The 13080-nt window shown below is 44.4% G+C and overlaps 1 protein-coding gene across 1 annotated transcript in view; it reads right to left on the reverse strand.

Annotated features, from left to right (window-relative positions):
• Positions 1–13080, reverse strand: part of AMOTL1 (angiomotin like 1) — an 88992-nt gene that overhangs the window by 12992 nt on the left and 62920 nt on the right. Inside the window, exons 7-8 of the mRNA XM_060234924.1 lie at positions 10397–10486; positions 114–241 (exon numbers count right to left, since the gene is read on the reverse strand). Coding sequence (XP_060090907.1) covers positions 114–241; positions 10397–10486 — 218 coding nt within the window. The remainder of the gene's footprint in view (positions 1–113; positions 242–10396; positions 10487–13080) is intronic.

A 13080-nucleotide genomic window follows, 5' to 3' on the forward strand; every position in this document is an offset into this window, starting at 1 on the left:
TCTTAAACGCCTGGCATTTATGCTATGTGGCTCTCACATTAAGCAAGCTTGGCCACCCCCAATATAGGAGAACAACATAAAAGAGTAAGCATGAGGATGCTCTGGTTTCTCACCTCCTCTTCCAGTTTGATGACTCTGGCCTGAGCATTGTTCAGGGCCTGGTCCAGGATTTCAATATGCCTTCGCTGTTCCTCGTTGGTCAGACGCACGGCCATCAGCTCCATCTCCAGCTTCTCTTTATCTGGAAGGGGAAGTCCAGCATCAGAAGAACACAGGGATTTTTAACACACATGACAAAGGTTGAGAAATATTTTAAGAACGTAAGAGTCCGGCTGGATCAGGCAAACGATCCTTCTAGTCGAACATCCTGTCTCACACAGTGGCCAATCAGTTCCTCTGGAGGTCCTCCAACAGGGCATTGAGGCCAAAGCCTTCCCTGATGTTGACTTCTGGCTCTGGGATGCGGAGTTCCCAGGGGGGATGTCTAGGGCATACTGCTTCCAAATGTGGATATCCCCTTTATGTTCATTATTGGAAACACACTGATCTGCCTTGAACAAGAATCAGACCAATGGTCCATCAAGAGCAGTGCAAAATCAGGTAAAAATGTATTTTATTACTCAGGTAAATTTCAAAAAAAATCTCTATGCGTTTCGCCAACAGGCTTTGTCAGGGGAATCTGTAATATATGATAACAACATTGAGTTTAACTCAGTGCTGTTATTACATATTACAGATTCTCCTGATGAAGCCTGTTGGTGAGACGTGAAAGGGATTTTTGGAAATTTACTGAGTAATAAAATATTTTTTTAACCTGAATTTGCAATATCGGCCTTCTTATTATTTTTTATTTCCTAAATAGCAAAGAGTCCAGTAGCACATACGAACGTATGAAGCTGCCTTATACTGAAACAGACCCTCGGTCCATCAAAGTCAGTATTGTCTACTCAGACTGGCAGCGGCTCTCCAGGGTCTCAAGCTGAGGTTTTTCACACCTATTTGCCTGGACCCATTTTAGTTGGAGATTCCTAGGATTGAACCCGAGTCCTTCTGCTTACCAAGCAGATGCTCTACCAATGAGCCACTGTCCCTCCCCTAAGACTAAGCACCTTTAAGACCAGGGCTTTTTTTTGTAGCAGGAACTCCTTTGCATATTAGACCACACACCCCCTGATGTAGTTAATCATCCAAGAGCTTACAGTAGGCCCTGTAACAAGAGCCCTGTAAGCTCTAGGGGTGCGTGGCCTAATATGCAAATTTCCGGCTACAAAAAAAAGCCCTGTTTAAGACCAACTGATTTTATTGTTGCGTAACCTTTTGAGAAATGCAATTCTCTTCGTCAGATGCATCTGGACTCTTAACTATTTTGCAGCAACAGACTAACCCAGCTAACTCCTCTGGATCTGTTTTTATCTCCTGTGACCAGCGTGGCTCTTTATCTTCCTGTTACTATCAAGAGCAGTATCATCTACTGGCTGACAACAGTTGTTCATTTTACACACTTCCTGATCCTTTTAACTGGAGATGCCGGAGACTGAACCTGGGACTTCTACATGCAAAGCAAACGCTCTTCTACATCACTGAGCCACAGACTCTCTCATGTCTTAGTATGACCGCGAGGCTACTGATAAGTAGGGTTGCCAGGTCCAATCCAAGAAATATCTGGGGACTTTGGGGGTGAAGCCAGGAGACTTTGGGGGTGGAGCCAGGAGACTTTGGGGGTGGAGCCAGGAGCAAGGTTGTTGCAGGCATGACTGCAAAGGGAGTTCTAGCCATCACATTTAAAGGGACCTTTTAAATGCCTTCCCTCCATTGGAAATAATGAAGGATAGGGGCACCTTCTTTGCGGGCTTATCGAATTGGACCCCCTGGTGCAATCCTTTTGAAACTCGGAGGGTGTTTTGAGGAGAGGCATTGGATGCTACGTGGTAAATTTGGTGCCTCTACCTAAAAACCCCCCAATGCCCCAGATACCCACGGATCAATTCTCCATTAAACCCTATGAGAATCGGTCTCCATAGGCAATAATGGAGTACCCAGCAGACGTTTCCCCCCCCCCCCCCGGCTTTCTGATGACCCTGAAGCCAGGAAGGGCCTCCAAACTGGGGGACCCCCTGCCCCCGCCTGGGAATCGTCAACCCTACTGATAAGTCTGCAGTTCTTAAGGCCAATTCTCATGTGCTGTTTTCCCTTCCGGAGGCCCCCGTTCTGCACTACGCAGCCAGTCCTACAGGAGAGCGCTTGAAAATCTGAAAGCTCTGCTGTGGTATTTGACTCTGAATTTGACCCAGCAAAGTCCTTTCCATGCATGGGAGAGCGTCACATGTAAAACACCAGGGATTTCTCTGCCCTTTCTCCTTAGCTTGCTGAAAAGGCAAGCAAGCCCCCTTTCTGCTTAGATTCATCAAAGGCAAGCTGGCTTGCTTCTTCAGTATGCAGAAGAAAACTTCAAACACAGCTGCGGTTTGACAGCGTTTCTATTTTCACTGCAGCTGGGATTGAGAGAGATTGCCTGAAAATTCACCAGGGACTGCAGTTGCACTTGTTAGCCACCCTTTCTTTGAGGCTTACACGTAGAGGCTTACTCCTCTCTATGTACGCAAATGCTGTGAAGTCACAACCAGCTCATAGTGACTCCAGCAAGGGGCCTTCCGGGCAAATGAGCAGAGATGGTTTCCTGTGGCCTTCCTGTTAGGGTTGCCAATCCCCAGGTAGAAAAATAAAGGTACATACCCACCGTGAAAACCAACTTCTAATATTGAATTATACAAAGTCAACAAAGATAAACATACTCATATAAATTCCACCATCATAAATTACAAAACAACCATAACTTTTAGTCCTTAATGAAAAAGGAAGCATTAGCACCAAGAGTCCTTCTATTCATCCTGTGGTAAAACTTCCCATCTCATTCCATGAAATCCTGGTGTAGTACTCCAGATGTTTAATGTTTGTCAAAAAATGCAGCCAATAATCCAAGTTTCCAAGGACAAGGTCGTACTGAACCCTTGTTTCGCGTGAGCTTCTTCAAGCTGCAATAATCCTCTTAGCAATTGAGCTTCTTCAAGCTGCAATAATCCTGAATAATATAAATAATACACAATAATATACAATAAAACCATGTGCACATAAGCAATAAAAACATACTAAACCCTGAATAAAATCAGCAAACCTCTTTGCAATTGCTCTTAAATATTAGGCCAAACAGCCAGCATGTTTAAACGAACACCTACAAGGTGCTACAATGAATCATGCTAAATGGCTTATATGCAGCAGGTGCAACCATTCAAAATGTTCATTAAAGTTACAGAGTACCCAGCTACAGTAATGCTAAAAACTTATTATGAACAGATGTCCAAAGCACATGTCAACAGTATATTTTATAAAAAACATGCTAAATCCCAATCACTATTTAGACCACGAGGAAACATCGTCCCCATTTTAAAGATCAAACGCATTTCCTGCTGATGTAACCATCTACTGCAATCCATCCTACCTTGCAAACGCGTTGGAAACTTCAGAAGTACACAAAAACATAAAGAGTCTGGATCATGATTAAACCGATTGAAGTGCTCCACCAAAGGAGCATCTACCACACGGTTCTTCAGTCTCGATTTATGTTCCAACACACGTGTACGAATAGCACGTGTGGTGGATCCCAAATACAGTTTTTTACACGGGCACAAAATCACATAAATACATGTCTGTGTAGCACAGGTGGTGCCATCCTTTAGATATATCTTGTATCCAGACTCTGGATGCACAAACACAGACACTTGTAGTGAGAGACCACAAGCTCCACAGGCCCAGCATTTAAAGTGCCCCCCCCCCCGTTCTGACCATCTCCCTTTCATCAATATATCTCTTAAACCAAATGATAGAACCCCAAAATGGATTAACCTCAGAATTACAAAGGAATTGTTCTTCCAACTCAGCCATAAACAAACAAGCTACACTGGGCGAAAAGGGAGAGATTTACCAGGATGTCAGGAAATACCAAAAATGGGCTGGATACAAGATACATCTAAAGGATGTCACCACCTGTGCTACACAGAGATGTATTTATGTGATTTTGTGCCCGTGTAAAAAACTGTATTTGGGATCCACCACACGTGCTATTCGTACACGTGTGTTGGAACATAAATCGAGACTGAAGAACCGTGTGGCAAATGCTCCTTTGGTGGAGCATTTCAATCGGTTTAATCATGATCCAGTCTCTTTACGTTTTTGTGTACTTCTGAAGTTTCCAACGCGTTTGCAAGGTAGGATGGATTGCAGTAGATGGTTACACCAGCAGGAAATGCGTATCATCTTTAAATTGGGGACGATGTTTCCTCGTGGTCTAAATAGTGATTGGGATTTAGCATGTTTTTTATAAAATATACTGTTGACATGTGCTTTGGACATCTGTTCATAATAAGTTTTTAGCATTTCTGTAGCTGGGTACTCTGTAACTTTAAGGAACATTTTGAATGGTTGCACCTGCTGCATATAAGCCATTTAGCATGATTCATTGTAGCACCTTGTAGGTGTTCGTTTAAACATGGTGGCTGTTTGGCCTAATACTTAAGAGAAACTGCTAAGAGGTTTGCTGATTTTATTCAGGGTTTAATATGTTTTTATGGCTTATGTGCACATGGTTTTATTGTATATTATTTATGTCATTCAGGATTATTGCAGCTTGAAGAAGCTCAATTGTTAAGAGGATTATTGCAGCTTGAAGAAGCTCACACGAAACAAGGGTTTAGTACGACCTTGTCCTTGGAAACTTGGATTATTGGCTGCATTTTTTGACAAACATTAAACATCTGGAGTACTACACCAGGATTTCATGGAATGAGATGGGAAGTTTTACCACAGGATGAATTGGTGCTAATGCTTCCTTTTTCATTGAGGACTAAAAGTTATGGTTGTTTTGTAATTTATGATGGTGGAATTTATATGAGTATGTTTATCTTTGTTGATTTTGTATAATTCAATAATAGAAGCTGGTTTTCACAGTGGGTTATGTACCTTTATTTTTCTGTCCTTTTGCCGTGTTACTCCCTGTGTGTTGTGTAAATCCCCAGGTGGGGGCAGGGGATTCCCCAGTTTGGAAAGTGGGGAGAGGGAGGGAAATGTCTGCTGGGCACTTCATTGTTATTCCCTATGGAGACCGATTCTCATAAGGTACAATGGAGAATTGATCTGCAGATATCTGGGGCTCTGGGGGGGAGTGCTGTTCTTTGTGGCCAAGTGCAAAGTAATGCACATTGGGGCCAAGAATCCCAGCTACAAATACAAGTTGATGGGGTGTGAACTGTCAGAGTCTGACCAAGAGAGAGATCTTGGGGTCGTGGTAGATAACTCACTGAAAATGTCAAGACAGTGTGCAATTGCAATAAAAAAGGCCAACGCCATGCTGGGAATTATTAGGAAGGGAACTGAAAACAAATCAGCCAGTGTCATAATGCCTCTGTATAAATCGATGGTGCTGTCTCATTTGGAATACTGTGTGCAATTCTGGTCACCGCACCTCAAAAAGGATATTATAGCATTGGAAAATGTGCAGAAAAGGGCAACTAGAATGATTAAAGGTTTGGAACACTTTCCCTATGAAGAAAGGTTAAAATGCTTGGGGCTCTTTAGCTTGGAGTAACGTCGACTGCGGGGTGACATGATAGAGGTTTACAAGATTATGCATGGGATGGAGAAAGTAGAGAAAGAAGTACTTTTCTCCCTTTCTCACAATACAAGAACTCATGGGCATTCAATGAAATTCCTGAGCAGTCAGGTTAAAACAGATAAAAGGAAGTACTTCTTCACCCAAAGGGTGATTAACATGTGGAATTCACTGCCACAGGAGGTGGTGGCGGCCACAAGCATAGCCAGCTTTAAGAGGGGATTGGATAAAAATATGGAGCAGAGGTCCATCAGTGGCTATTAGCCACAGTGTGTGTGTGTGTATATATATATATATATATATATATATATATATATATGTATATGTATATGTATATATGTATATGTGTGTGTGTGTGTGTGTATGTATATATATATATATGTATATATATGTGTATGTGTGTATACACATACACACACATATATTGGCCACTGTGTGACACAGAGTGTTGGACTGGATGGGCCATTGGCTTGATCCAACATAGCTTCTCATATGTTCTTACGAGGTAGAGGCACTAAATTTGCAGCATAGCATCCAGTGCCTCTTCCCAAAATACCCTCCAAGTTTCAAAAGGATTAGACCAGGAGGTCCAATTCTATGAGCTCCCAAAGAAGCTGCCTCTATCCTTCATTATTTCCAGTGGAGGGAAGGCATTTTAAAAGTGTGCAGTCCCTTTAAATGTGATGGCCAGAACTCCTGTTGAAGTTCAATGATGCTTGTCACACCCTTGCTCCTGGCTCCACCCCCAAAGTCCCCAGATATTTCTTGAATTGGACTTGGCAACCTTACTTCCTCTACAGAGCCCACCTTGGCGGTCTCCCAACCAAGTACTGACCCTGCTTAGCTTCCAGGATCTGACGAGACTGCCTTACCTCCCTACATGCATCTACCCTCCACTTTATGCTTACAACAGCCCAGCAAGGTAGGTTAGGTCAGGGCTTTTTTTGCAGCAGGAGCTCCTTTGCATATTAGGCCACACACCCCTATGTAGCCAATCCTCCTGGAGCTTACAGTAGGCCCTGAACTAAGAGCCCTGTAAGCTCTTGGAGGATCGGCTATATCAGGGGTGTGTGGCCTAATATGTAAAGGAGCTCCTGCTACAAAAAAAACCCTGGGTTGAGTGAAGAGTTAGTGGCCCAAACAGCAAGCTTCGAAGCTGGGCAGACCAGGCATTTTTAAGCCCAAATCTCCCCGAATGCAATGTTGGTACTCTATTCCATCCACCACGGCAGCACTCATTTCTGAACCTCTGTTGCTCTTCACAGACCAGCTGTTGATTCGGAAGAGGCCTTTCGAGTACTGACAGTCCTGCTTCCACGTTCTGTATTTAGCCTCACGCCATTCAAGCAAGCTTTGCGGGGAGTCACCGAAAGGCCTAGGCATAAACATGGCTTTGGCAGCTGCCAAACATTCCAGGATAGCTTTCATTCCCTGGAATGGCCAGCGGGTTACCTGATAGCCCTCGCCCGCTCATTCAGCAAGGGAGATTATCTGGCTGCCTCGCAGGCCTCTTGACCTTGACGGAGCGCAGATGCCTCCAAGGGTTCACAGGGGTGAGTCACAGGTTTATAGAGCTCAAAGGGGGTGCCAAGGATCATCTAGCCTGCACTAAAGATGGGATGGACAGTCTGCACTAAGAGGGGACGTGGAAGAGCAAAGTAGGAGATAAGTAGCACTTTAAAGACCAACAAAGTTGGGAGAGGAGGGACGGTGGCTCAGTGGTAGAGCATCTGCTTAGTAAGCAGAAGGCCCCAGGTTCAATCCATGGCATCTCCAACTAAAGAGGGCCCAGACAAGTAGGCGTGAAAAGCCTCAGCTTGAGACCCAGGAGAGCTGCTGCCAGTCTGAGCAGACAATACTGACTTTGATGGACCGAGGGTCTGATTCAGTATAAGGCACGCATACGAAAGCTTACATTCTGAATACATCTTTGTTGGTCTTAAAGGTGCTACTGAACTCCTACTTTGCCCTACTACTTCAGACCAACACAGCTGCCCACCTGGTTCTATCTACAGGGGATGTGGAATTCACTGCCACAGGAAGTGGTGGCAGCTACAAGCACAGACAGCTTCAGGAGGGGACTGGATAAACATATGGGACAAGGGTCTATCAGTAGCTGTTATCCACAAGGTAGAGATGGAACACTCTGTCTGGGACAGGAATGCTCTGTATTTCCCATCCCAGAGCACGTGACTCTAAAAATCACTGATCTAGTACTTCATATTCAAACACCGTTATGGCTTACTTACAGCCCTGGCAAAGGTATCAATTGGACGAACGCGGCCTGCTAGAAGAGGTCCTGCGTACAGCTCTTTCTATTCTTGGAAATATTTTTATCTTCTATTTGTAGCGCTTAACTGTCTGGCCTGGCTGGGCAGAACATACCAAACAGACCGGTCATTTTTCTAGGATCCTGCCTGAAGGAATTCTATTTGCTCTGTTAAGTTGTGAGCTGAAAGCTGCCATCAAGCTGTGTAAACTCCCGCCACGGTCAATATTTTTAGTGATGTATAAACAGAGGCGTACTTCTCGGCATAGCTGCGGTCAGCCGCAAAAGTAACAGTCAGGCGATCCTGATTTTAGGAAGAGGAGAGGTGGACTAAGAGACCTAGGTGTCTGGAACAGACCACTTTATGTTAAGCAAGGCTTTTTTTGCAGCAGGAGCTCCTTTGCATATTAAGCCACACCCCCTAGATGTAGCCAATCCTCATGGAGCTGTAGGCCCCATAAGAAGAGCCCTGTAATCTCTTGGAGGACTGGCTACATCAGGGGTGTGTGGCCTAATATGCAAAGGTGTTCTTGCAACAGAAAGAGCGCTGATGTTAAGGCACAATTTGGGGAGGCCTTGTTAGCTTGCTAGCACAGCAGCGGAGTACGATCTGGACCGACTTCTTAAAGGAGCTACTGAACTCCAGCTTTGTTCTATTGCTTCAGACCAACACGGCTGCCCACAATGGGGAGATGTCTACAACTGTTAGCTGCCTTTTATTAAAGGATCAGACAAACTCGTGCAAGGATCTGCCTGTCGAGGGTGATTAGCTAGGATGGAAAAATGGAAACCTTCGTGAAGAAGACCAGATGCTCAAGCCGGCCAAAGTTTTCTCGTGCCCTGTATTTTGATCTTGTGTTCTAAAATCTATTTTAGAACTTCTTTGAAAAGCTTACTGCTTTAAGGGCTCTCTGTTATATGATACTATTTTGTTGTAACCTGCCTTGAACATGTTTACATTAAAAAAAAAAAAGATATAAAAAGAAGATTTATTTTCCCTACGTTCCCTATGTTTTTATTTATTTATTTTATTTACGTTATATTTATATCCCGACTATTCTGTGCAGACTCAAGGCGGCTAACAACATAAAATACACAATAAACAATAAGCAATATTAAAACAATAAAACAATTCGATAAATTGTAATGGTGTTCCTTCAAACATATAATATTTCCTTTCTCAGTGCGTACAGATCCTAGGCAATTAGTACTAAAGTGCGATAGATCCAGATGTGGTGGCAGCTCTCTCCCATTAGATGTCATATGCCATCTGAAACAGTTCAGTCCCGCAGGGCCCTGATGGCTTCTGGGAGTGTGTTCCAGAGTATTGGGGCTGCAACCGAGAAGGCTTTTGCTCTGGTGGAATTAAGCCTAGCCTCTTTTAGCCCAGGGACAGCCAAAAGATTTTGAGAGCTCTATGCTCTCTATGTTCCCCTTGTATTGGATTAGATTCAATAAAATAAAATAAAAAAAAAGGGAGGGAGGGAAATGTTTGCTTTTCTGCAGCCTGCAAACTTTCCAGGGACATCTGACTGCCCACTGCTGGGAATAGTATTCTGTGGTCTCATTCACCAAGGCGATTTTTATGGTTCCTCCCTCGAGACTTCACCGCAGTGCCACCGAAAGAAGCTCCTTAGAAACAGCTCTTAAGACTGCTGTGGTAATGCGTGAAGGCCTGCTCAGACTCAAGACATGAAGGTATATTCTGCTTTTTTTCATATCAGTATGAATTCAGAATTATTCCTCTTTAGCAGGCTTGTTTCTCTTGAGATGTTTTTTTTCCTTACCTCAAATTCTTTATTCATTGTGTTCCCTTTTCTCCTATCTTTGGGTTGGATCCAGACTTAGACCAGTTTCCCACTTGCCTCACGCTGCTCTGATGCTCCTCTTCTCAGCGGGGCTTCCCTCTGATTTCACACTATCTGCCCTGGGACTTCAACTAGCATCGTTTTTTCCAACAACAAACAGAAGCCTCTAAAAACCAGTTGCTGTTTGCTGCGCGAAAAAGCCGATGCTAGTTGGAGCCCCGGGGCAGATAGTATGAAATCGGAGGGAAGTCCCGTTGAGAAGAAAAGCGTCAGAGCAGCATAAGGTGAGTGGGAAATCAGTTTAAGTTTTCCACAGGCTCCCTATTTGTCCCACACACCATTCCTGAGGGCTCCCTGCCTCCAGAGCAACATCTCCAAAAATTAGTGAGCTGCAGTGGGAGGAAAAGAGGCAGGAAAGTTCTGTTCCACTGAGGGGCCTTTGGCTAGCCTTTTGCTAAAAGCAGAAGTTCCTTCATTTAATGGAAAACTTAGACTGGACCCAACCCATTAACTCCACCATAATGGTTCCACCACACACCTTGTCTGCAGTAGTCAGCCCTCAAACGCACAGACAAACCTCAAACACCTCTTCCATTTTCATGCCTCCTCCCCCTCCCTCACATCTATACCTCCCACGTACATTAAAATGGCACTCACTCTGAGAGGAATACAGACCCTCTGTGCCCTTATCTTCAATCCCATCAAATTGTCTGCTCGCCAGTTGCCTATTGGCTGTCTCCAAGCGCTCTGCACCAAAACAGGAAATTGTTTAAGCACAAATATACACACACATATGTAAGGGGGGGGGGGGTTGAAATTTAAAGGCCAGCCTCAGGAATAAAGATGTAGATTGCAATAGAAAAAGAATCTTGGAAGAGAAATACTCTGCAAGCAGAAAAGGAGGCCAATTTACACAAATAACAACTTTAATTTAATTTACTTTGTCGTTTTGTGCAAATTGGCCTCCTTCTGCTTGCAGAGTATTTCTGCACGCACCCGAGATTTTGAAGCACAGAGACAGCCCAATCCAGACAGTTTCCCAAAAATTTGGTTCATTTTAACAGTTACAATGGGGGTGTGACAATTCTTTGTACAAACCAATAAGTACTGCTGTAGCTAACAAAACCACCAGCTTTTCTGCACCAGAGTTTCCTGCATTGTACAGGGGGTTGGACTAGATGACCCTGGAGGTCCCTTCCAACTCTATGATTCTATGATTCTACTATGAGAACCCAAAATGTCACCCAAACTGCAGCACCTTGTAGGGGGGGGGGGGTTGCATGTGCACATGTACGACTGTTCCTTTTCTGGTTACCCCACCCATAAAGCTTTCTTTTTTTTAAGTCAGATTTTTCTGCAAACCCTGGAACTTTTCTAGATTTGGAGAAACCTGAACCATAGCTGTGGCTAGCCCCACTCTGTGGATTTGCATATCCATGTAGGAACCAGCCCTTATCCATTCATATGAATCAACTGAGAGCTTAGGAGTATCTTCCATGGAGCAGAAGGTTGGATTCGATTTTTACAGATGGGATTCTGAGGTAAATTCTTTAGACCAGGCATGGCCAAACTGTGGCTCAAGAGCCCCATGTGGCTCTTTCACACATTTTGTGTGGCTCTTGAAGCTCCCAGTGCCCTGTTGGCTGGCAGCTTGGAGAATGTATTTAAAGTTAGAGTTGCTTTCTTTCCACCTCCACCATCTATTTGCTTTCCTTCCTTCCTCCCTCCCTCCCTCCCAGCTCACATCTGACATTCATGTTTTGTGGCTCTCAAACATCTGATGTTTATTCTGTGTGGCTCTTCTGTGAAGCAAGTTTGGCCACCCCTGCTTTAGACCAACAAAAGCAAACTTAGTGAAGCTGGGAGGTTGGATTCTGCTCAGCCAAGCTACTCAGGGCTAGATCCAGTTGCCATGAAATCACAGCATCCTTCTCCCTGCATGACGGTAGGTACTTGTATCTTGAGATATGAGAAGACATTCCAGAAGCTTCTGGCAAGGTTACCCAGAAGGACCTGGAACAGTGCAGAGGCTTTGGGGGATAATGCCTCACTGCTCATCATGGGGTGGGGGCAGGGTACCTAGCAGGTAAAATGAAACCAGATTCTCTCATGTCCCCCCTACTCCCATCCCTTTCTGTACCAAGCTTCAAGCACAAAATGCTACACCTTACCTGGCAGCACCCTCCTGATTCTTCATATAAACGGCACTGCCTGGATAAGACGCTACACACCAGGTGTGGCCAAACTTGCTTTACAGAAGAGCCACATAAAATAAACATCAGATGTCTGAGAGCCACAAAACATGAATGTCAGATGTGAGCCAGGAGGGAGGGAGGAGGAAGGAAGAAAAGCAAATAGATGGGGGAGGTGTAAAGAAAGCAACTTTAATTTTAAATACACTTTCCAAGCTGTCAGCCAACAGGGCACTGGGTGCTTCAAGAGCCACACAATGTGTGTGAAAGAGTCATATGTGGCTCCCGAGCCACAGTTTGGCCATGCCTGCTACACACCCTTCTAGGGGAAGACAACAAGCTGGGGGGGAAATAATCAAAATGGGGGCAGGATGAAAAACAAGAAGAGATTGGATTCATACACCAACCTTCACTCGGAGCAGCTTACAATCTCCTTCCCTTCCTCTCCCCACAACAGAAACCCTGTGAAGCAGGTGGGGCTGAAAGAGCTCTCAGAGAACTGCTCTTGAGGGAATAGCTCTGTGAACTGTGGCTGACCCAAGATCACTCCAGCAGCTGCATGTGGCGGAGTGGGGGAATCAAAGCCAATTCTCCCAGATTAGAGTCTATGACTTAAGCGCTACACCAAACAGGCTCTCAAACAGCCAGGCCGAAAAACAACCAGGCTCCCCAGCATGTGGACCTTTACTTGCAGGGTCATTAAAACATTTCATTTTCAGTTGTGCTAGAACCATTATTGTGAAATAAGACACTGTTTACGACAAAAATAATTCCAGGTCATTGAGAAGAGGAGCACATTCTTTTACCAATATTTAAGAACACGGCAATTTTTTATTTCTAATTTTTGCCAGCAAGCCGTTGGCAAGCAGACACAGATGGATAGGGGACTATGACTGGGGGTGATTTGAAGGAGGGGAAGGCAACGCTAATGGATTCCACTGTGGTTTTAACCTGCTGGTGGCAGCGTTTTTGGTCCTTACTGCTATTTGGGTTTCGGATGGCAGTTATAATTTATGCCTTTTTAAGAGGTTTTATGTGAGCGCTTTGGTATGGAAAAGCAGCATGTCAAGCAAAAGTAGTTAATTAAAAGTTGAAGAGTTATGGCTTGATAAAACTGAGGGTTAGACTGATGGCAGGGGTGCAGGACCC

This window comes from Heteronotia binoei, chromosome 3 (assembly GCF_032191835.1).
Source record: "Heteronotia binoei isolate CCM8104 ecotype False Entrance Well chromosome 3, APGP_CSIRO_Hbin_v1, whole genome shotgun sequence".
Classification (NCBI taxonomy): Eukaryota; Metazoa; Chordata; class Lepidosauria; order Squamata; family Gekkonidae; genus Heteronotia; species Heteronotia binoei.